Raw genomic sequence first — 25,753 nt, forward strand, 5'->3', positions numbered from 1 at the left:
GTTGACTATTATGTTTTTATAGATCAGCCAATACAGACTCTTAGAGCATTGGTTTACACCATTAATCTTAGCTTTACTGAATGTAAAGTAACTAAATTATCTCTAATATTAACACACAAGGCAGTTTTAGTTCAACCTCCCTTAACATTCTACTGTGTGTGTGTCTCCTTATGGCTTTATTGAAGTTGCACACAAGAAACCAACTTACTGGAATAAAAACATTTACATTATTGACAACAGAGATACACAAGCACTATTGAATATCCTTAAGGATATCAAATGATATTTAAATGAACTGACCAGCTTTATTAACTGTAAATCTGTCACTAAATGCTAAAACCTCTAGAACAGAAATATAATTTGATAAATCAAAATTATTTGGTACCTCCTAAAATTCTGCTTACACATTTCAATGAACTGTTGTCACTACATGATAACATGACTTATTGCATTGGTTAATGTTTTCTATGTAGAGAATTAAATAAGTCAGCAACTCAATATAAGGTTTCTTTCTGTAAGACAGGCCTCATAAAAGTGACCAGGACTGGGGGTAGTGTCACATGCTATAACATACATGATACAGTATTTATATTGCAACAGTCTTATTATGAGAGGAGATGAATATTTTTATATAATTATGCAGTGTGTGATCTACAATCCAAGATCCAATTAATAAAAGTTATAGCCCAGCTATCAATTCCCAATACACACCATGTCTACAAATGGCTCATAGGCAGTAAGCAGAGCCAGAGAACATTTATTATATTTCATTTAAAGTTGAATCTGTAATAGTCCACAATGGTCTTGAAGAATACTAATGCTGATGTTGGCTTACTGTTTGAAAGAAAGAATTCAGAAATCACATATACAATTTAATTACAGTGCTGAGTGTTTGAAACTTAGAAATGCAGCATTTCACTGATAAATTCCAGCATTCTGTATTGATTGCATAACAAGGTTGCAAAGCCTGTATAGCAGGAAAGGTATTTCCAACTAATGTAAAAGCACTCTAGGAAAGCAGTATTTTTAAGTGACAAAATTGCTTAGTTGACCAACTCACTAAAAATTTGCTTCACCATCCTAAATGCTATAAAGCTAATGAAAGAACCAGTCAGAGTCTGGCATCTCTTGAGAACTCTAACGGAGCTACAGTTAACTCCCAATTACAATGTCAAATAATTGGTTATGATGCAAGAGGCAGAAAGTAGCTACTGTATCATAAGAGCCTGGGCCATGCTTCAATTTAGAATATCACTTTTGCTTTGTAGAAGAAGAATTTACAAGGAAACATTTTCCTTCCTCTGCCACAGTACAAATGTCACAGGTGATTACAAACAACATCAAATCACTGAGAAAGGTAGACTGAAACCTTACAAAACCAGCAGACAGCAAATAAAACAGAAAAGCAAGGAAACATCTGGAAATTGAACATTCAAATGGCATGTAATACCTTTGGCCTAAGAAAATATAAAAAAATACTATAGTTTTTACGAAAATAAATTTCAATGTACTACTCATTTACACTTACTTCATCAACTTACACAGAAACTTAAAATCTGAATCGTGACAAAAACCTAACTACTGAAACTCATTCTAGTTTTGGTCATGTCAATGGTTTAGTTATTTGACAATATTAACAAAGTACTGTTGAACAAAACCAGAAATCTCTGTACAAAAAAGGATTCAAGCACCTTATGAAGGTGGTATTTCTAGGTCCTATGAATACAATTCCAATTGTAAGATTTCAGTGTCTCTTTTTAATAACTGACCTGTGCAATCCTCTCCTAGAGGACAGAGGCACAATCACATTGGTGAAAAGATGACATAAGTGTTGCACATCCTTGAATCAAAATTATTTGTCTCAAATACATACGTCTTCCAAACTACATGATCAAATATTCTCTCAATCTCCACTTAAACCAAGCACCTCACTTAACAATGAACAGTCAAAAAAAAACCCAGCATGAAGCAAAACTGAAAACCAAGGGCCTTAAACTAACCCAGCTGTTGTGTTTATTCCTTGCTGTCTTCCTTCTAACTCCCCTTGCACCTCTTCTGATGCTTCTGATCCTGGGTTCAGCCACCAATGTATCCTCACAGACAGAAAAATATTTCCCTTTTTACTCAGGTTACTTAACTGCTTCATTATCAAACCAGAACAAGTCTGCAAACACAGCAAGATGAGTACTGATCTGAGGCAACAGATCCACCATCAGAACAGCACAAGCCAACAGGTACCACAGCTCTCATTCTCCATCCCTTCCATGGCCCAGCTGGGTGATGCTGAGTACCCTGCACCTGTTAGATCTGCTCTGTTACTTGTTTTCCCATAGCCTGCAAGCTTGGGAAAGGGATCTGCACTTTGTACTAGCTGGTATTGTTTACAACTGTCAAAATTCAAATAAACCCCAAAGCTTTCAGCAACAGCAAAACTTCCACGTTGAGGTACCAATAAAATGTAAAATTTGAAATCTCTCCAGTCACTGCTCCCAGGTTTGTTATTTTAAAATTGATTTCCTGACCTTTTTCACCATTTGCCAATTAGCCATAAAAACCACAACACAAAACCTGTCCTGAACACATCAATTCCTACAACTGCAAAGACAGGTATCTATACAGTTTTGTAGTTGAAACAACCAAGTGTTCTAAAGTGGAATTTTCTTCCGACAGCTATTTATAAATGTTTTGTGACTACAGAATTATACTTTCACACTCCAAAACAGCAAATACATTTAAATTCACACCTGTGGAAACATATGGGAATGTGAGCACAGATACATTCACTTAGTCTACCTTCAGACCTTGAAAAGATGAGTCACGTCTCAAAAAACAAGCTTTGAAAATCGAGCCCAAACAGTTCCTGTGTTCAGTTGCTTTTTCTCAACACCACTCAGAGATGCTACTGTATCTCTCTGGAGTACCCATTCCACAATTCCCTTCCCTCACCCATAAATCCACTGAACCTCATTTGATCTTACGTTTAATAAGCAGTGTGGTAAAAAGGTGAATAGTTTTCTTAGTGTTTAGCTTTCTGATGCAATTTATTGTGGATGGAACCCTCATGAAAACATTCTCTTTAACTGGCTGAACTTTATCATAAAGCAGCCATATAATGCCACCTTCTCCTCCCCTACCAGCTACTATTTTTCATACCTTCTATTTCAATTCTAATAATTGCGCTGCTTTGTAGCACTTAAGGTAAATTTGCTGATCTAACAAAAAAACCAAAACATCCCAGAACCATTTTTGGGCAATTTTGGGGGGGGGACAGCAACTATGTAGCCATCAAACCCCTAAAGCAAGGCAGTACACAACCACTGGCACTATACAACCAACTTTATGGCAGGACTTTCCATTTCAACTCCTGCACAGTCTCGGGGTTAATTCTGTTGTAAAGGCACATTTTTACACTGGGATGTAACTGTCACTTCAAGCAGCCACGAACTAGTCCTGCAGGCCTCTTTCCCTCTTCCGTTTCTGGTCATGCATGAATGCACTTACACTTTTTCTCCCAACCCGTCATGGCAGCTACGCAGTAAACTCTAATAACTTGGTTAAAAGCAGTCAGATTTTACTTGAGGCAGGCATGAATATACCAATATATTGATGCTACCAAAAAGAAGGAAAGGAAAAAGAAGTCCAACAACAGTTTGGCAACACTAGCTGCAGTAACAGCTTTAAAAATTTGAAAAATCAAACTGTTCCTCAGCTTCATGAACTGAACCTACTTAATAGGTGAGACTGAGGGGAAGCCTCATTGCCGTCTGCAACTTCCTCACGAGGGGAAGCTGATGGGCAGGCACTGATCTCTTCTCGGGGGTAACCAGTGACAGGACCCAAGGATATGCCATGAAGCTGTGTTGGGGAGGTTTAGATTGGATATTACGAAAAAGTTCTTCATCCAGACGGTGGTTGGGCACTGGACCAGGCTCCCCAGGGAAGTGGTCACAGCACCGACAGAGTTAAAGCAGCGTTTGGACAATGCTCTCAGGCACACGGTGTGACTCTTGGGGCTGTCCTGTGCAGTGTCAGGAGTTGAACTTCGGTGAGCCTTGAGGGTCCCTTCCAACACAGGATATTCTATGATAATTCAGCCTACAATCTTTCTGCCGTTACTGCTAAGAAAAACTTTTCCAGAGCAGCTTTCTTGACTAGCACACTATGCACAAAGTCCGGGGTCATCATCCCCCTAAGAAAACAAAGCAATATTTAGGCCATAAGTCAAGACGCCCCAGTACTTACGACTCGTCCAGATCCTCCACAAAACCCGCGCCTGACGCCACGACATGTGCAACCACTGCGGGACAAGGAAAAGCGATCCGTGAGGGATGTCCGAACCACTCCGGGGGTCTCACCCACGCCAGCTGGACAGGCTCACCGCGCTGACAGCCGCCCCTCCTCCCTCTCCCGTCCCCACACGCCTCCAGCGCTTCCCCGCAGCCCTCTCGCCCGCCTCCCACCCTCACCGTTTTCACCTTCCCCTCCCCTCCAGCTCCAGCCCCAGCCCCAGCCCCAGCCCCAGCCCCAGCCCCAGCCCCGAAGGCCCAGCGGCCGCCGCCTATCACCTGCCGCCCAGAGCAGGCCCCGCGACGGCCTGCCTGCCGCTGCCGCTGCCGCTGCCATGTTACCAGAGCCGCGGCACGGCCGGAACGGGAAGCGCCGACCTTTTCCGACGGCGCAGGCGCGGAGGCCGCGGGCGGGGGGCGGTGGTAGTCCTGGGGGCCGTTCCCGCGCACTGTGGGGCCGTTCCCGCGGGCGGGGGGGGCGAGTCTGGCAGAGGCCGCGGTGGTTGCCACGGCCCGGGCCTGTGCTCACCGCGCCGCTGAAAGAGGCAGCGGGGGGGCAGGGGAGGCGAAGTGTGACACCGTGACCCGGAGTCGGGACGCGGCGAGACTGAGCGTTGTCATCTACCCACAAATGGGGAGACTCTCGTGCAGGCGAATCAGTGCCCTGGTTCCTTGGAAAAATAAAGCGCGTCCTCCTCTGAGCCTAAACACGCGTGTTGCCTGTCGTGTTGCCTCCTGTCGGCCGTGGGTAGAGCCCGTCGCGGGCCACTGGGCTGTGGTGACAGCAGCGCTCCTTCGGCGTGGGTGTGAGACACTCCCTCCCTTCTGCTTGACGGCCCTGTCTTTCTCTTTGTGTTCAAACCTGTTGCAGTCTCCTATTTTCGACTACCTTGTTCATCTGTCAGTGCAGACCTGCAGGTTCCAAAAGGTCAAGGAAACCTGCCTAGAACACTTTTTCAAAAAGCTGAGAGAAAGCAAGTCTTAGATTGCTCAGCCTGGGAAAGAGAAGTCTCAGGAGGACCTTATTAATGTGTACATCTGCCTGAAGGGGGATGCAAATAGAACAAAGCCAGTCTGTTTTCAGTGGTGCCCAGTGACAGGGCAAATGGCAACAGACATAAACTGAATCTTACAGAACATCAGGAAACACTTTTTCACTGTGAGGGTGACTGAGCACTCCCCACCAGACTCCCACCTCAAGAGATAGTCATAAGACACCTGGACATGGTCCTGAACAACCAGCTCCAGATGGCCCTGAACAACCAGCTCCTGATGGTCCTGTTTGAGCAGGGGATTTGGATCAAATGACCTCCAGAGGTCCCTGCCAACCTCAGCCATTCTGTGACTTCAAGGTCTGTTCCTTCTCAGTTTTGACTCCTGCAGTCCAAGTTCTTGCATACACCTTTCTCCCTCTACTGGAATTACCTTCCTCAGCTGTACATGCAAATGTTTGAGGTCTTTGTTGGAAAAGGAATTAGTCTCATTTTTGGGTTACTCTGTATATGTGTGTGCACACCTGCTTGTATTTACATGTATGTGGATAGGTGTTCTCCTGGCTGTTCCCCTTCTCTTAATGCTTTGTGAGTAAAGCATGTTGGATTCATCAAATGATCCCCAGAGTTGTCCAGCCCATTGGAAAAGCCAACTTCCATATCATATGTTCATTGGCTGAGAAATAAGGCCTATAATGCCATAGCTCGCACTTGAATTCTGAAATATCTGACTCCGGTGCATGAAGGACATTTTTACTCACATTTCACTGAAGGATTATTCAGCATTAAATCTTAAAAAGACTATTTAACTTGGGGTTTTTCCCCTCATCTCCCCGCACCCAGTGATGGAAGAACTAATAAGGTCCTAACATTCGAATTGGATAAACTCTTACAATTATTCACTGAATGCAGAGAGTTTCTTTTCCATGCATTTCACTGTCTGTTTGCCTGACCAAATGAAAGTTGGCATCTTTTTGATCTTAATCTAGCTGCTGTCTAGACTGAGACAATGAAAACAATTTAGTCCATCAATCTTTTAGTAGAAAATCCATACGGGAGAAAATGGGGATAGCCAAGGAACTGTTAAATTAGTATAATCCTGTTCTCTTACTCAGATAGCTCATGGTTGGCTTTAAATAACTTTAAAATTGAAATAAACATTTTATATAGTTTTGTATAGATTTGAGTAAATCCCTCTAGTTCGTATTTGTCAGCTTTGAAGTTTATTCTCTTTGCAATTAATGGAACATGATTGTTCTAACTTTTCCATTTAGCAAGTCAAGGTTGTCTTTTCCAATAGTTTACAAGCTTGTACACTATTCTTGAAATATTTTATCTTGAAATGAAGGAGTCACTGTATATTTAGTTCTTTGTAACTAGATTTATGTACACCTATATACACAACACTATGTTATATTTATTTATACAGTTTTTGCTGAAGCTTTACTGCATAAAATGTGTATAAAAGATAGTTCTTGCACTGCAGCCAAGTAAAAGTATCATGGGAAAAGCATGTAAAATGCAAAACAAATAAACTGAATAATGATGGATGAGGTCTAAAGAAATGTCAAGGAGTTTTTGTGTTTTTATTATTTCTACTATGAATATTTCGTTTGAAAAAATGTGGGATTAATGTATTACTAATCATAGATTGCTAAATTCACTGGAGAATTTACTGTAGAAAAAGGTTGATTTCATATAGACACTGAGGAGATATGAAAAAGGATAAGAAGCAAAAAAACCGGAGAATAGTGTTGAAATTCTGGGAGGTACTGCTGGAAAAGGTGGGAATTATAAGAAGACCAGCAATCAATGAAACATTGGAAACTGAACATACAAGGGTTCAAAGACTCCTTTTAATTCATATTGTGTAGGAAGATTTAATGGTCCTGAGGTCTCAAATAGTTCCCTTTTTTTTTAACCTATTAGACAGGGAAATTCAACAAAGACAAGATCCAGGCTTTGCCTTATGACGTGCTGAAGGTAGCTTTGCAGTGCAATTTTTGATCTGTTTGTGCAGACTGTCCACTCTTCTGGCCCTTTTGAAAAGCAGGGAAAAGGATTTACCTGTAACTCCATCTAAATTATACACTGTGGACTTAGCTTACTGGAATGTGTGGACTTGTGCTTTAAGGGAATTTCTGTCTTAGATTCGTTAACATTGTAAACAGAATATCAAGGTTGATTTCAATACATATTTGCATAAATAAAATACTTAGAATATTAAAATTCTGTGTACACTTCTTTATTATTATAAAATGGATAATGTATCCATGACATCATATTAAAGGAGACTTCCCAGCACTGCCCAGCCAGGCATGAAAGTTTGTATGGAAGGAGTAGATTAAAAATATAGGAAGGAGATGGAAGAGTGGAATAAAAGAAGGATGTGGGGGGAAGAGGAAAGAAAGCAAAATGAGAGCTTGAACAAGAAAAAGAGCCATAGAGGAAGATGTAAGAGTATTCTGATATGGACAAAGTTTTGGAGGTAGATTTGGTGATCAGTTAATAATGCAACCCACATCATAGGGAGGGAAGAAAAGAAGTTAAGCCATGAAGCTGAGATGCTGGAAAGAAAACAGACTGTCTAATGAAGGAAAACCAAGAAATTCACATGCCTTCTAATTTTGCTACCAGCAGTATCCTGCAATGATGCTACTCTTTTGGAGTATATATTACTATTCCTTTTATATAAATTTTACTTTATGTTTTTATTTCATTGTATGATATTTACTAAATATATTTGCTACTGTATGAAATGCTTAAACATCAAAATGGTATTTCTGAACAGTTACACAAAGATTTTATTCAAAAAATTCTTCCAGCTATTCATGTTTTCCTTGCTGTTATGTGAAATCTGAGAAAGTGTGGAAAAATATGTATTTTAATTTTAGTAGAAGTAGTCCCAGAATTAACGTAGTAACTATTTCAAAATTAAAAGAGATTTTGAAAATATAGAAAAATATATTTCTTATTAATAAGGAACACATGTTCTGTACTTTCCTTGGTATTTAGCTTTAATCAAGTAGTTAAAATTACAGTGCTCACAACTTCTGTCGAAAGACATGTTAAGCAGAACAAAAATCTGAATAAATACTACTTAAATAGCTTTTCATATGAACCAGGTGGACTGCAGCAATGAAGGGGAAGGAGGATATGCACTTTAATTCAAAAGTGTTAAGTGCACATTTGTGAACAAACGGTTTTTGTGTTGTCACATTTTTAGAAAACACATCTATGCACTTGTATAACTACACACCAACAATGGAAGTATTTGTCTTCATGTGTAATACTATGCTGTCACAATCAAGATTATCAGTAATTGCATCATTTAATATTGAATATTTTAATAGACAATATGCAAAATTATGCTGCTATAAATAGTTTTTATTGGTGCTGTTTATTTCTCTTTCACTACAGGAATAAGCTGTAGTGATATGTAGTATCTTCCCACAGTGACTGCATCTATATAGTGGGTCTGTACTACTTTAGCTGCATCAGTACCTAGGTCTGTGTAATAAAACAAACTAACCAGTCACATGTTTGTCATTAGTTGTAATTAAAATAAAAGTAGTGATGAGCATGTAGTGAAGGAAATTCTTGTCAAATTAGAACATGTGAATTGGTACACTGGGTATTTTTACATGCTTTGCATAAGAATGCCTGCAGTTTTTGCAGGGCCCAACATGAAGTACAGTCTGAATTAATGCCATAATTTTTATGGCATTAAAATTGTTGACACTGGCAGTAGGACTTGTCTGGTCCTGCATTAACAATTTACCTTTCTGCATAACTTTACTTTTGAAAATTGATCTGATCCTTAGGGTTTGGGTCTTTTTGTTTGTTTCTTTGTTTATGCTTTTGTTGGGTTTGTGTGTTTATGTGTTGAAGATTGAATTATTTTTTTAAGCATTACATTTTTATTTCTGTATATTTATATACATTTTTTTCTTACAGAGACATCTGGTGGTCTTTCGGTATATTTGCAAAAACATTTTTTTTTTTTTGGCTGGATTTGCTCTAAAGTTTGCTTTATCATTTATAATATATCACTTATTTAGAACCTCCTATCTTATGGTACTATATAATTTGAAAATCACTTTGAGAACACTTAACATGATCCAGCATGTACTAGGTATTAATTCTCATTGCTGATCATGAGTATGTTTCTTGGATCCTCCCTATCAGAGTTATGTGGAAGAAAAAAAATAGCATATTATAGAAAAGTAAATATATACTTATTCCAGAATTTAATTTTTAGAATAATACACATTTGATTTTCGTATTTTCAGCATTCAGTTTATGTATTCTGTTTCTGATTTGTCTGTTCTGAGAGACTGAAATTATGACCAAAGGGTTATGTCAGAGTCAGTTTAGTGTTCAGATCATCATGTTAGTATATGAACGAAATGCTTTCTACACTGGAAACACTGGCAAGAACAGGAATATGCTACCACAGAAAAACTTTAATAATACTTTAAACAATAGGCAATTACAGGCAATTACACAGCATGATAGGTAATTACATGGGATACTAATGTTAGATCTCTTCTCACACCACTCCCAGACTGTCGTGCAGACAGTGTCAATCAGGTCCTGGAGCAATGCCTCTGGTGACAACAGCAGCTTCTCCCAGTTTCCATGACTGTAGCTGTCCTGCTACAGCAGCCCTTGACACTCACCCACAGCAAGGGATTTGTTCACACAGCTCCAGCAGATTCCTGACCTCCTTGTAATGCAGCTGGGCATTGTCATAAGCTGCTGCAGCTATGTGGACAGGTGCTCTCGTCCAGCCATGGCCTTCTGAACCAGCAGCTAGGCTTGCCTTCTAAATAAAAAAAAAAAAAAAAATAAAAAACTTCCATCCACTCTTTCCATATCTGCTAAGTAAGTTTCAAATCCTAGGTATCTATGTTTTAATCAGGGTGTGGGTGGGTGGCAGTCAAACTGAATTTTTGCTGCTGAAATACACGCTATCCACTTCAAGGAATAAGAATATTTTTATCCAGATTTAGAATGTGTTTTTACAGTTTTTTCCCTAATGAAACAAAATTGGCATTGGAATTATTTTTGTTGGCAATTATCTTTGTGGGGGGTTTTTTCAGCAGTTATCAGACTTGTGCCAATTACGTCATTTAATTAATGCAGTCATTCTTTTCCTTTTTCTTTTTTTTAAAGAAATGTTTTGAGACAGTTTGAAGTAATTTTTTGCAATGCTTACATTTACACTTCAGTTGAGGGGTGGTTTTCACATCTTAATTTCTGTTATTGTTGGTGCAGTGATCTTCTGTATGTTGCCACACTGATTTGATATAGTTTGAAACTCCAAGAGAATAATTAATGCAAAAGAAATGCATGAAACTCTAGCGACCTATCTTCTATGAGATTTGTATTTAGCTGTATTGTACTTTAATTTTCACTCTTCTGCAGGCTGCCAGAATACTTGAGCATCATTATGACTATAGGAACCATAACATGTTCATAGTATTTTAGGGACATCCAGAGGAAACATAAGGACAGTATTTTCTTCCTATTTTAGCCACATCTTTTTACACCAAAAATATTCAGCATATAGGAGGCAAGAATGAAAAGACAAAAGAAAATATACTTTATATTAATTTACTTAACATAGCTGCTGGTGTAATTTAAGTCAAAGCACATTAGTAATAATATTGTCAGATAAATTTAGAGGTATTCTTGGTGAGCAACAGATGTCACCTGGCAAATAAAAACCTTGTAATTTGAGTCAGTAGACAGGCAAAAAGTAGAAATTACACGTTGAAAAAGTAATTAGTAAATTCTTGAGGACCTGATTCAGACTAATTTAAACAAACAGTACTTGTACATCTTGATAATTTTTAGCTCTGGCCTAGAAAACTGAATGCCTCTATTTGCAAGTATTGTTTTTCTTTAACAGAGAAAGATGGTTGCAGTAAAAGAAATAATGGCTTTGGAATTTACATCAACTTGTTTGGCAAGAAGTTCTTTAACTTGATGTAACTGCAGAATCCAGGATCTGAGAACAAGGTTTCATTATTGTCATTCACTTAATAGGGGAATGTCTCCCCATGGTAATGTGTGAATGGCTTACATGGTTCGAATACTCTGAACCTACACCAGATATAAAGTTAAATTAGAATACACTTTCTTATTAGGTTTTATCAGTTAAAAAAATTCATTGCTTCTTAGCACTACTAAGGCTACTAAATAAAGTTCTTTTTCCCCTTTCACACTTTTCTGTTTGTATTTGACATAATACTGTTACTAAAGCAATGATTCCCTGCTGATGTTATGTAGCTTTTCTCTGTCATGCTGGTGACTGTCTGGTTGGGCGGTTACATAAGTGATGACACTTGCTTGTCAAAATGTTCCAAATGGAAAAGAGTGGGAGCCTTTCTCTGAGTAGCAGAAGTAACTAGCTTCCAGTCTCCCTCTTCACCAGAGGCTTGATTTTCTGACACTTCATAAGCACTAGTCTACTTGGACCCCTTTAACTACTGTTGAAGGTTCTTGAAGCTGCAGGGGTTTGCAGATTATCCAGTTGTTATGAGATTTTATAAATGCCCACCACCTCCATCATTTCCAGTCACTGAGGACCATCCCAGGGTGCCAAGACAGAAAAGGATCTCTCTTTCAGGATGGTCCTTGGCATTGTCTCTGTTGACCATTTTTGTGACCAGATTTATATTTCTGTGGGCTCTGTTTATGGTTTCCCCCTGTAGTCATTATTGAGTAAAGAATAGTCAATGCATTGATAAGGTTCTTGATGAGACGATGACCTTAGTGAAGCAGGTGCTCTCCCCTTCCATGTGCCCTTACACCACGCTGTTACTCATCATCTCTGATGTTACACAGTCTAGTGACCTACTTCTGCAGCCACTTTGCTTGGTTACAGGCACAGGCAGGCAAGGAGCCCAGCTGTCCTTGTCCCAGCCTCAGTCAGAGGCCCCAGGCACCCCTGCGCCCACATCCCTGCAGAGCTACAGCTCCTCTGGAGCTCATGCTGGGTCCACGCGTCTAATGTGTGGGAGCAGTTCCTCCAGGAGAGTTTGGGGACTATGCCGTGTGGGACATCATCACCAGTGCTGAGCACAGGAAGGCGCTTCTGTCCCTTGCCTTCTGTGCACCCTTCTGTGTCAGCTGCTGTGCCTGCTGGCTGCCTCCCTGAGCTGTACCCTATATCTGAGAGTGCCCCTCACCAGCCACACCAGAGCAGATCTGTAACAGCTGATCATGAGGTCAAGAAACAAATACACTGGATTTGGTGCACTGCAGATTACATAAAGATTCCACTCATGGCCTAGGGATAAATGAGGTTGGTGGAGATGGTCACTGTGACTAGTGCCCTCAAAGGTGCTAACATGGACATTGGGGACTTCTGAAATAAATCCTTTTCTAGTCAGTTGACACATGGTAGCAAGCAGGTAGACATGAGATACTGCCTTTACAGAAGAGGGGTTCTTTCTACACAGATGATCTTGGCATGCTGAAGGCCATCGTTGCTTACTTTTAGGACTTCGATATTATGTTTTCATTAATTAAAACACATCTGCTCTCTGATGATAAAAAAGTTTACTTACATGTTTACCCAATTCTGTAGATGCAGGAAATATTTGAGATTTTCAATTTTTTTGCTTTCCTGCCCGTCATTTGTTCCCAAGTAAGTAGCAATATGTAGATTCCATAAAGCAAAATTCTGAGAAAATCTTAAAGCATTTTCCTGTTTTAGAGAAAACTGAGACACATAAGAAAGTGAGGTGTCTATGTACTGCAGTTTTAAGAGATAACGCAGAGTTCTGTAAGGAAACCATGTCAAAATTCAAAACTAGCAACTAGAGTGCAAAATCACTAATTGTAACAAGGAGGCATTTGGCTAAATGGTTGGGAAATGCACTCCATTATTAGTAGGAGCCAAGAGTGTCTTACAGGAAATAGAAAAATCTTTAAATGATCCCAAAGTTTTTTCTCATGTGATAAACACACTACCTTAAAAATAGTCACAACATATTTTTTAGACCTTACCTATATTATATCTCAAATTTAGTGAGGAACACATTTGAAATATAAAAACTGCATATTCTGATTTGAAATGCTGCATTTTGCTAAATATTCATTCTTATTGCACCTATTCTAATATTCTAGCATGGATGTTTTGCTTGTGCAGAGTCCAGATGATGATGATGATGATGATGATGATGATGATGATGATGATGACGATGATAATGTTATTTTATATAATATTCCTTGGAAGAAATTGCTTATTCCTGTGAAATCAAGAAAACAGCTTTAGTGGATAGTAGATAGTAGATTCTGATTATTCCATTCTTAAATATTGATTTCACTATAGGGTGAGATGTTAATGGTTTTCAGTTTTAATGAATTTGCTTAAAATATGCTTTTAAGAATTTTTAATTATTTTTAATTATTTTATGTGCTCAATTTAATTTTCAAAATTGGTCCTCAATAAGCAAATCTACATAAATACCAGAGCTATTGACATAAAATGCAATAAACAAGTATTTGTGTTAGAAATTGGATTTTAATTTTATTTGATCCTACCAGCCAAAGCAGTCAGTTACTATTGGCAATTAACTGTATGCTCGGAATGCAAACTAGAAATTTCATAGATACAATTTTCCAGTTATGTAAAAAAATAAATAGACTGAAATATTTTAAAGGAAACAATTGTAAATAAAAACAAAGGAAAAAAGGTCAAATTCCTTTCATTTAAATAGTTTGTTGTATGTTGTTATCCTGATACTGTGAGAAATCTGATTTTGCCCCTCACTAGGCTGTATTTCACATATGTAGAAAATAGTGTCAACAAGACAATACACAACATCTGCAGGATGAAGTGAGACAAAATATAGTTATAGTTGTTCTGTAACTTCCTTGCCCTTTTTTTGTTTTTTTTGACAAGTCCATGGTTAAAATTTTCTACAGTTAAAATGGAAAATGATTTTGCAATTTCGGGCTAAGGTGCTGTATCAGGTTAAATATGAGTAAAATAACTTAATACTGACCAATATAATTTTAATACCTATAGATCTCATTGACCACACAAACATAAGCCTGTTTAGTTCATTCACTTTTATGCATACGATGACCACCACCTTTCCTGAACATGAATAGGTTAATTTTCTTACTCTTGCTCTGCAAATGTCCATATATCACCAAATATCTATGTGTGTTATTTCTTCCTCTTCTAATGGGGGAGTTTATAGACATATTGTAATACGGGCTGTAATATGTTTGCATGGTGAAAAAAAAAGAAAAATAAATTTGTTTAACTTTTTGTTTAATAAGAACAGTGTTATATTGTTTTAGATGGACACCTAAGCACATTTTTAATTCTCATAATGATTCTGACATTTTTGCTTCTTCAAGGGCCCTTTAACAAACAGGGTGGTTAATTCCCAGGGTTTTTTTATTGTTTTTATTTTAGTGAAATAGTTTCTAAATTGCAGATAATAGAAAACATCTGCAGAGCTCTATTTGTAGAGCCAACAGGATGCAAGTAGATTGTGGAGTGCTAATGTAATAGCTGTGATAAAAAGCAGACTCTGTATTAAAGAAAATCAACCTCTTGGGCTGGTAACTATTATTTCCTGTATTGTATCTCCCTGTATACTTCCCACTTAAAAAGGGTTATCCGCTTTTGAATGAAAGTCACTGCAGTATGTTATGCAAAGCTTAAACCATGTCATATTCACCATGTTACTCACAGGACAACTTTCCATAGCTGCAGATGGGCAGGAGGGCCTGCAGCTGAAGCCTTTAAGACTGTGAAACTCCAAGGAGAGACCCTCAGGCAGCTGTGAAGACTGGTGGCCCCACAGTCTGTCAGGGCAGTGGGGGCTCTTCATCAGGATCTGTCAGGGCAGGGCATGTCACCCAGTGCCTGTCCCATTGCCCACCAGGAGCAGCCAGGGGCACTGGGGCAGAGCCAGCCCTGGGCACTGGGCATGGCCCATGACTCATGGGTGGGTTGAGCAGGGCTGTGGGAGCTGGAGAGCAGCCCTGCTGCAGCAAGTGCAGTGGTTGTGTTTGAACCGAAGGATATGGCAGAGCTACAGAGATCATTCTTTGTATTTGAAACATCCAAGCAAACATAACACTGCTGTCGATTTTCTTTTAGAGCCAGATATTTTCTATCACTAGACATCCAGTGCTTCACTCTGATGACCTTTGCTCTGTCCTAGCTTTGTCATCTGTTGTCCTGAGGTTAGAGGCTTAGAATCACGGTTAATGTTTTTCCACAGTTCAAAAACTAAGATTTGTTTTTCTTTGCTGTAGTCTGAAAGTATTAAATTATCTGTCCTTTTTGGGGTTTGAGACACAATTACATATGCAAAAATTCAACATTTTCCAGATAAGAGTTTCAATATCAGCTAGAGAAACAGCTTCCAACCTCATGTGGCTGACAGAAGTATAATTACAGAAGAAGTTTTTAAATGCTGTCTCAAAAGGACATACTTATCAGTAAAACACCTGCGCAAGGTACAGCATTAGACAGACCATATACATGAATAAAATATTACTGTTTTGTATAACTGGTGGTGCACAAAAACGACACACAGCTGGACGCCAGGCTGAGGCCCCCAAGAAAGACTTTCTCAGCCGATTTTTTTACAGCCTGTGTAGAAAACATGCGTATTGCCAGATGTTTTGTTGAGGTTAGATCTGTGATATCCCCTCTGGAATGATGGCCAGCATCTTTGTAATGAACAGCTTAGTTTACGCCGTAGCTTTCCAGCATCCCACTGAATTTCACAGAACTCTCTGTCCTCCTTTCAGGCTTTGAAGCTGCAAAGAAAAGTAATGTTTTGTTGGCTTGTGAACCAGTCTGTCAACATCTTGGGACTAAATTACAGCATGCTTACTACAGTTTGCTTGGATTGGCAGAAACTAGTAGTACACATGTCAGCATCCTGTGATTATTACCAGCAGCAGAAAGAAACTGGAGGAGCTAACATAACGTGGGACTAAATGAGATAGCTGGTAAAAGTATTTTTGAGGGTTGGTGTTATCCTGTTCTGATTATTCCATTCATTTGAGAAATTATTCTGCTTTTATTGACCTGAAAACATTATATTATGGCAGACAATCATACAATCTTGATTGAATTTCAAGAAAAAAAATACCCTCCCAGCATTTTTACTTATAGTCTTTGAAATCTATTTGCTTGTTCTGGCACTCCCTTTTTTTTTTCGCTAAGAACTGAATTTCTGCACAATTATTTAAAGATTCTAATCTAACAGCGTCTGGGAGTCTGAATTCCCTATCATCTGTCATTTACTTCCTGTGTGACATACATTATATGCATTTATTTCATCTGCGAAGGGACAAAAAATATTATCATAAGGTTGTTGTGGGATCTAATATTTGTAAAGCATGGTCTAATCTGTTCCATTGAGAAGTTTCATGAGAGAAAATTTGTGCTGTTCAGAATGTTAGCTATGAAAAAAATGAACATATAAACCAAACATCTAACTAAAAATCTCACTATGGGAAGTTTTGCTTTCAGTTAAATAAGTCTGTATTATATACGATCTATAGATATTCCATGCATTGGATCAATATCAATATCAAAAGAAAGTATTAAAGAGTACTTACAGAGGGAATGTGAGAGTAGTTGACATATTATATAAAAAACCATTTTTTCAATTCTGTCATTCCTTTATCCCAGATATTACATTTCCCCTGATATTACTGGATAGTACAGTTTAACCTTTCTGTTTGGTTGGGGTTTTTTTTGTTTTGTGGGTGTGTTTTGTTTTTTGGGGTTTTTTTGTTTTTTGGTTTTTTTAGTAAGGTCTATCTTTTAAAGTATACTTTTGTCATTAAACCTCACAACACAATATGGATGAATTTGAAAATGTGAGATGGGTGTCCCAAGTAAAGTTTGTAGTAGCATTTAAAGGATAGATTGTAATAGCCTGCTATGCCAGAGGCTTTGTGAGAAGTCACAGTCCCTATGTTTTTCAGTCTTCCAAGACTTTCAAGTTTTTCAAGAAACTGTGCTAACATTAATTTGTAAGAATTTAGATATCCTGAAAATCTTGTTTCCAGCTACCTGCAGCATTTTTTAACAGGATTTCATCAGAATGGTTTGTATTAGTAGCTTACATTGAGAACATGGGTGCCAGTAACTGAAAATGAGTTTCTATATGGACTCTTGTACAGTGTTTCTAGGTGAATATATGGTTTCTAAAAATGTCAGTGTTCTAGGGCTAGCCTGTCCTAGTTTGCTTTATTTTAACGGAAGACCCACACAGAATCCAGATAGAAATGTATTTCAGCAAAATGCTTATTCACTGAAAATGCAAACTAGCAGCAAAATTGTTGATGCAAAAGTTTTGTCTTCAAGTAATATTTCATCAGTGCAGAGAAAAGGGGGCTTAAATTCTAAAGATAGTTCTACTTTGAAAATTGATAAGTATCTTTACTTTTTTAGTCACTAACTTAGAATTTTGTGATGACTACATAAAGACATTAATTTCTCTCATTTTATTCTTTCTAAATTTCTTCTCTATAATTTTAAAGTTGATTGTTAGAAATTTCTGGATAATAATTTCTTTTTAGTCTAATTTCTCATAGTACAGGAAATGTTTTACTAGCTGTACTATGGACACAGCATCCTTTCTTAGACACTGTAAAACATTCTCTTTCACACTTCAGTTGGGCAGCTTTCCCTATGAGACTCTAGCAAGATCTATCTGAGGGGTATGAAGGGGTTTTTTGTCCGAGAATACATGTGTCAACAGGCTGGAAGTAGTAAGTGCTCAGGTTAGGTGTTTGCAACCCCTTTAAAAACAGCTCAGTCCTCTTGGGCCAGACAAGGTGTCACTTGGGGAAGGGCCAGACTCCTCAGTTTGACCTTTCATGCTGCTGCTGCTGCTGCTGCTGCTGCTGCTGCTGGGTTGTCTTCCAGTTCCCTAGATCTGGCAGGAGGGGAAAGGCCTTCATTTCTAGTCAGTACTTTTGAGTCCTGGAGCTATTAGCTGTTACTGCTCTAACGGTTGCACTTCTATCTGTTTTCACTTTCCATTTCTTGTCTCATTTTAGTTTGCCTGCTTTCTCACACCTCCACAAGAATTTTCTCAGTGAGCCAGAGCCAAGGTCAGGCAGAGGGGCTGTACAAACCAGGGACAGCTGAACCCCACAGCAGAGGGTCATAAAGCTACTAATGAGAAAAGTTACTGTGAGAAAAGTACTGGTGTAGAAGCCAAGAAGGCAGTGAAACAAAAAAATCAGAGTATGGAAAAAAAGGGCAAAAGAACATAGTATAAATTTTTAAGACACTGGATTCATCATACAAGTATGATCTATTCAAAGTGTAGCTTTGAATTTCATGTCCCTGAATGCAAGGTTGAAGTCATGGCCAAGTATAAAGGTACAATGATTAAAGGTAACTGTCAAAGGTAACAAAGGACAAGTATATATTTTTGCATCCCTGTATGCAATTAATTTGATTTCTGTAAAATGATTTTGGTTTATATTGATTTGATTTCAAATATCCAATATTGACTGAATTGGAAAAAAAGACATAATTAGGTGCCTGTTCCTGCCCACATCCCAGCCCCTGTGTTGCCCTGACACCTTGCACAAAACTGTATTCAGAGAACATTAGCAGTAAAAGACACACACACAAAACTTCATCAAGGTGTTCAAAAGAAATACTACAGTTTTGTAATGAATATATCAGAATCAATTCAAAAAGCAGCTGAAATTTAGCCATGATGGAGGTAATACACACTGGCTTTATTACTATAGCATTGAGGCTGAGAACGTTATTTGGTGTTTTTACGGTCTGCTGCTGAGGTTCTTGTATGATAAAGTCAAGTGACTTTCCACCTAATTTATCTATGGGAAGATGAGAATAATGATGCTTTTGCTTTTGTTGAAATCTGCTTTCTAGAGATTTGGAGACTTTTTTTCTGAAGTCTGTGGATAAAGAACTGAGATTCACTATTTCATACGCATGCATGATACATCTTAGCCAAAGTCTGCAGAAACAGTTTCTATAACTATTGTACTTTGCAATACATGGGTTGATTTTTTATTTAAATACTTCAATATTGTCCCAGTCTCATGGCAGGTTCAGGATGGGTGGAATTCATTGAATAACTTTATTCATCTTCACACTTCAATGTCTGCTCACATTATTCATTTTTGGAAAAAACTAGGCAAGATTTCTGGCTTATTCATTATATGATATTTGACTTCTAAGCTTATTTTGACAGTACAAATACTTTATATAATCAGACAGTAATGCCGAGTTTGGATACTATAGCCTGACTCACAGTGCATAAAGTACATAGTGTTCCATAGAACAGAAAAACATTGTTTCTTACTAATTTTTAAATCTTGTAAATATCATTATGACTAAATAATTTAGCAGATAACTGCTTATCAAAATTTCCTCGATATCCTTCATTTGAAGCAGGTTATTCTTAAGCCCAAGTGCCTGTACCATTGTCTCAGCTTCACTAGTCAGCTTCAATCCGGGGTCTCTTAACTAAGCCATAACAATTTTTAAGATAAATGATATAGGAGCTGATTTAGCCTTTTCCCATTCAGGAGTCAAGTTGAAACATAGTATATTTGTAACTACCTGGAAATATCAATGAACCTCACTCCCAGAATGTAGCCATGTAATTAAGCAACAAACATCTGAAAACACTAATGCATTTATGTCCTATCTGCAAAAGGTGTCAGAACAGATGTTTCTTATATGTTTGGAAATGACAGCACGTGTGTTGATTTGTCCCAGAACATTTTTGCTGCTGAGTCAGTTTTTTTGAAAAGTAAAAAATGTTCCATTTACAGCATTTTTCCCATTTGTACTTTGCCATGGTGACAAGAGGCACCCTTTTAGTGTAACTATATCCAAAACTTCTTTGTCAGAATCTGAATGTCTAGTTTCATATCTTATTAGACTTATAGAAAATTATGTCTGGAGCACAATTATTGCTCTAGGTGCATGTATTTCCTAGAGAATGTTTTGTTACTATTGGAACAACAGAAAATAAAGTTAAATAGATAGGAAAATAGTTATTTTAAAAATTATATAAACTTTAATATAAATACAAAAATATTCTAAAAAAATCTAGTTGTTTCCACAACTTAATACAGTTCAGTTTTGCAAGGTAGCAATTTATTTGTATCACAGTAAATACAGAAGATTTTATTGAAGGAAAGATTGTCTTGATTTCAGCACAATTTCATATAGATAACATAAATACTGTTTGAACTACTTTAATAGCTTTTGAATTAATTATAGTCTATTTCAAGAAATACATACAAAAGCCTGATTGTATTATTATCCTGCTTAATATTAGATAATATATTCTCTTTCTTAGTTGTATTCTGTTGGCTTTTACAAACCTTGATTTGTTTCCTATATTAACATAGCAACTGACACACACTATATATTAAAAAAAATTATAAAATATATAAATGTATAAATTTTGAGCAAGAAAGTATTTGCACAGGTAGTTAATATTTTGTGATGGTTATTTTTATACTGTTGAAAAAACAAAATAATCTTTTTTCGGCAAGCTGTTTGAAGATATCGCTCCCAAAGATCTTGCTTCTTTTGTGTATTTAGATGATCATACATCTAACAAGGCTCTGATGAAAATGAACAGGATATCTAATCAGTCTATCTATTCAAAATGCAAAATTGTTCTATGTCTTCAAACATTAAAAATATCATACTTAGGTAAAGTAGGAAAAAAGTATCACCACCTCTTTGTTCTCTATATTATACACTTTCCTCAAATGAGGAAGAGCACATTAAGATGACAGACTGTATCAGTTCTACTTTTCAAGTTGCGGCTGTTGGCACTGGTTGATGGTAATTCTTTTAGAGCATAAAACAGCAGCATAATAATAATATTTTCATAATGTTTTGGCTTTTTAGCCTCCGTTAAAAGTTTAATGATCCTGTCTATGTTCTTTCTGACTTATATCTAGTCTTCCTCTGGCACAGAAAATATATTTATTTTAGTCAAACATAGCTCTGATGAAATACTAGATGCTAGTAAACTGTGCTAGTACAAAATAACTGTGTGCTCATACCTTTATAAAAAAACATGGAACAAACTTCCGAAGAGGAGATTTTGTCATGTATCTCCTTAGTTTCATCTAAACATATTGCACAAATCAGAGAGAACTAAGGAGAGGCGTTAAATGACAGGGAGAGGATTGGAAGGAAATTAATTTTCTATCCTCATGGAGAAATCTAGGGCTCTAGTGCAAGGCACTCAGGCTAGGAACCTCTGGCATTTCAACTTTCCCTTCTAGAAAGGATCCACAATTGGCTGAGTCTCCTCACAGCTGCCCAGGAAAACACACAGCAGGAAATGCAGTAAAACGTAATACCAGTGCAGGTGTTCTCAGTCAGCATGAAAATCAGACATCCACAGACATCTGCTGAAAATTGGTTTTGCAGTTTTTTCTATCCTGCTTGCTAATTAAATCTTCTTGAGCCATTTCCACATATTGCTCAGAATTTCAAATTTTGGAAGATAATAATCTTTTAGATCAGACAAACTTAGAATTTATAAGGCTGGAAAAAACCTCTAAGATCATTAAGTGCAAGCATTAACCTGGCACCACCATGTTCACCACTAAACCGTATCCCCAAATGCAGCATAGAATCATACAATATCCTGAATTGGAAGGAACCTCCATGAATTATTGACACATTGGCACATCCTCACACTTTTTGAACATGTCCAGGGATTCCACCACTCCCCTGGCAGCTTCTTCCAGTGCCTGAACACCCTCTCTTTGGAGAAACTTTTCTTAATACCTAATCTAAACCTCCTCTGGTGCAACTTGAGGCCATTTCCTCTGGTCCTGTCACTTGTTTTCTGGGAGAAGAAACCAACCCCGAGCTGTCTACAGCCTCCTCTCAAGTCATTGTAGAGGCTAATAAGGTCTCCCCTGAGCCTGCTTTTCTCCTGGCTAAACAAACCCAGCTCCTTCACCCATTTTTCATTTGACTTGCTCTCTAGACCCTTCACCAGCTTCATTGCCCTTCTTTGTTTAATTATACGTGTTGTTAAAATTGGAAAAAATAATTACTAAAGACAATAATAATTCATAACAATTTAATTTAGATTTCTAAAGGAGAATTCATTATTTATTAGCCAGGTGTCAGATCTTGGTGCACATAAAGAACAGTTTAAAGCAAAAAGCAGGTGGTTGATTTTAAATAACCCGATGTCATGTGTCTCCCCTTAGAATTTAGCTTTTGCTAAAGCCAATAAGGAAGAAAACACTCATACCAAAGAGAAGTGATTTTGTTATTTCTTCAGTGTTTTATTGAGTTTGAAAACCTATTACTATCAGGCTTTTGAATCTTTTGGATTCATTTGTAATATCTCTGCCTTATATGCTTGTATATTCTCCTTTTATTTATACACACAGTTTCAGGAATGGTAATCAGCTGGTAGTAGGTTTCATCTCCTATTTCAGTGAATAGAAGCTTGCCATCTAATTTATACCTTTACAAAAATTAAAATGCTTTGTAGCCAGACTATACAAATAATTTTAACAAAAATATGTCCTCAGTCATATGCATGAGTGTGTCTGGGCAGTGGGGAGGGTTCTACATTTGAGAGAAATTTAGTTACAAAATACATAGCAGAACACTGCACTTATTTGTGAATAAAGACAAGGCCGAAGCCACACATAAGTTAAACTAGCAAGTTAACTTCTCCAGGCCAATCTCAATGATTCTAATCAGCCACAGATATAGAAAAACTGCATAGAAAATATGTGCACAGGGGAAAAATGGGAAAAATAAATGGTTTATCTGTCTTTTAAATATGTTCTTTTAGTTATGGGACTGTTGAAAACTAGATCATTCAGGTTCAGGGTTGCCAACAGATAAACTTAGTTGAGGAGAAACTTTTACCACTTACATTCATCGGCAGCAATTCTTGTTGCTGGATGAATAAAAGCAAATACTGACCCATTTACCAGAAAACAGTATTGTTTCTTTTTCTTAAGAAAAAGGTTATTATATCTAGTGTTCTAAAAGCTTTTATGAACACCACATACATAGACAAAATTAACACATACTACTTAGAAAGTTTCTTGCTTTGTTTATTTGAAAAGTCAAAACACAATTTCCATCTTATTTGGTTCTGTCATCCCTTCACAATACATTTCAATTTGTCTGCTTTAGCTTAAAAAGATAAACAATTTCATAGTTTTGACTTGTAATCAATAAGGCATTCCTATTGTCAGTAAATCTTTTTATTGGAGTAAATGAAATTGTTACGATCCATCACATAATATATCAAAACATCAGAAAAGGATAATTTTTTTGTTCTAAAACTGCTTGTATTTTCCTTTCTTACCACATTTCTGTCTTTAATTGATCTCTTGGAGTCTGGGCCAAGAGAAGAAAAACAAAAAATTGAGCAGGCAGATGCAACAGAAGATGTATATTGAATATTTTTAGTCTTCAGAGACAAATTGTTTGATCTTTGTAGATAAAATCTCTATATGCATAGATATGATTACAAATATACTTTCATATTTCTATAAGAGTTTTTATAATTAATTTTAAATAATTACACTTTTCAAGACCATATTACATGGAAAATTTCAACTATAATTTCAAATTCTAACACAAGATGAATTCATACTTGGTGAAGGCAATCAGTCATGATGATGTTGGCCTTAGCCAAACTCTGACAAGTGAAAAGCCAATCACCTGTTCAGGTATAAACATGCCTAACTCTTAGTTTCTCTTTGTAAAATAGTGGGACTCAAGATGCTAAGAGATTCAAGGCTTATCCCTGTGATAGACTGATGATAGGCATCACTCAACCAAAAAAAAAAATTAAATGTATCCATACTCTAAATATGCCTGAGTTACTACATTAGTTTATGGAGGGCTTCTGTTTCTAATTTAATATCTAAATTTGCCCACATACTTCTTGTCTTTGCAAACTCATATTTTTAAGCATGTTTTTTTTTTATTTACAGCACAGTATTTAGTGTTAATGAAAGCTGAGTATTCAATGCTAAATTATCGGGAGTGGAGAACAGAGCTCCTTTTTTGTTAGAAAATTCTCTCTTTCGATTGTAACACGGTTCTTCTTTAGGCAAGCAATGAAGTAGAGATATAGCAGAACAAGGAACTGAAAATCTCACCAATAGTTTTCCCTTCTGTGCACACAATTTTCATATATCATTCCCAACTTGATTTACTTATTTCAAATACTAGAATGGAGGGATTAAGTTACTAATATTTTATAGTTTTAAATTATCCTTGTAGCTTCTCACATTATACATCTGAACTGCATTAATCAATGAAGTTTTCACAGAATGTTTTCTATTCTGTTTCTCATTTGCTTTCCTGCCCTTTGCTTCTTGTTCAAAAGAAATGCTAGCCATCAACTTAGGTCAAGTTAAACAGTACAGAATGTACTGGCTTATCTATGACAGGATCTTGGATACTGGAAAGTTCATCCTTTCATTTCTGCTGCCCATTCCTGTGCTTAAGTATGATGGAAAGCCACTAAGAATAGAATGAGAGAATTAGATTAAGCAGAAAACACTAGAGAGGGGATAATCTGAAGCAGTACAAGATTATACTGAGCAGTTTGCTATAGAAAAATGTGAAGTTAAACTGCAAATGGTGTTAAACGAGGGAGTAAATATTTTTAATGTCTAGATATGTCTTAGTACTCCTTTACAAATAATGAAAATACATAACTCCATGACGAAACCGGCATGCAGAAAAGCAGTGTCGTATTCCATTTCAATAAAATGAGTTGTACAACAACATGGCCAAACTTCTAGTCACATTAACATGGCAAACAAGCTTAAACTGGAATCAGGTTTTCCATTGATATTTTCCCATTGAACATAACTATTCAAAATAAAATTCATACAACTCTTAATAATTAATACCTTAATATTTCCTTTGAAAGGGATATACTTTTCAGGATAACCCACAGCAGTCACTTGCATTATATGTTAACTTCAGAGCTCTCAAGGGCACAGTTAGAATGGCTTTGTTTACCAAGGGGCTCCTCATTACTGACGAATTATGTGGGAAACTCTGAAATGTTAATAATTATGGCTTAAGATTATATGGAAAGAGCCAGAAATATTGTCCATAGTACTTTTAGGAAATGGGTATTTTAGACTATAAAAAAATATTGGTATTTTTAGATTAATGTCAGCTCTGATTTACAACCTCTTCTAGTACATGGACTGGTGTAGTACTTGGAGACTATTTGTAACATGCAAGTATATCCATGAATACTGTTCTTTCTGTCTTGACTGAAAGTGATTTGCACCACAATTTTAATTGAAGACATTTGCCTGACACTCTGCCCAGACCAGTTTCATTTCTTTTTTCTTTTAATACCTTTCTTTTAATATTGTTGCAAGTAGTGTATATCTCTTTGTGATACTCTCTTATGTTGTATACAATAG

General features: G+C 37.1%; 1 protein-coding gene across 2 annotated transcripts in view; it reads right to left on the reverse strand.

Moving 5' to 3' along the window:
- Window positions 1–4,981, reverse strand: part of TMX3 (thioredoxin related transmembrane protein 3) — a 28,797-nt gene extending 23,816 nt beyond the window's left edge. The window contains exons 1-2 of one of the 2 annotated variants that reach the window (XM_071554896.1): window positions 4,566–4,981; window positions 4,243–4,297 (exon numbers count right to left, since the gene is read on the reverse strand). In XM_071554896.1, the coding sequence (XP_071410997.1) occupies window positions 4,243–4,297; window positions 4,566–4,623 (113 nt within the window). In that variant the 5' untranslated portion in view covers window positions 4,624–4,981. The remainder of the gene's footprint in view (window positions 1–4,242; window positions 4,298–4,565) is intronic. The other variant, XM_071554898.1, reaches the window with a different exon arrangement.
- Between the last annotated feature and the right edge of the window lie 20,772 nt (window positions 4,982–25,753).

Source organism: Pithys albifrons, chromosome 4 (genome assembly GCF_047495875.1).
Source record: "Pithys albifrons albifrons isolate INPA30051 chromosome 4, PitAlb_v1, whole genome shotgun sequence".
Lineage (NCBI taxonomy): Eukaryota > Metazoa > Chordata > Aves > Passeriformes > Thamnophilidae > Pithys > Pithys albifrons.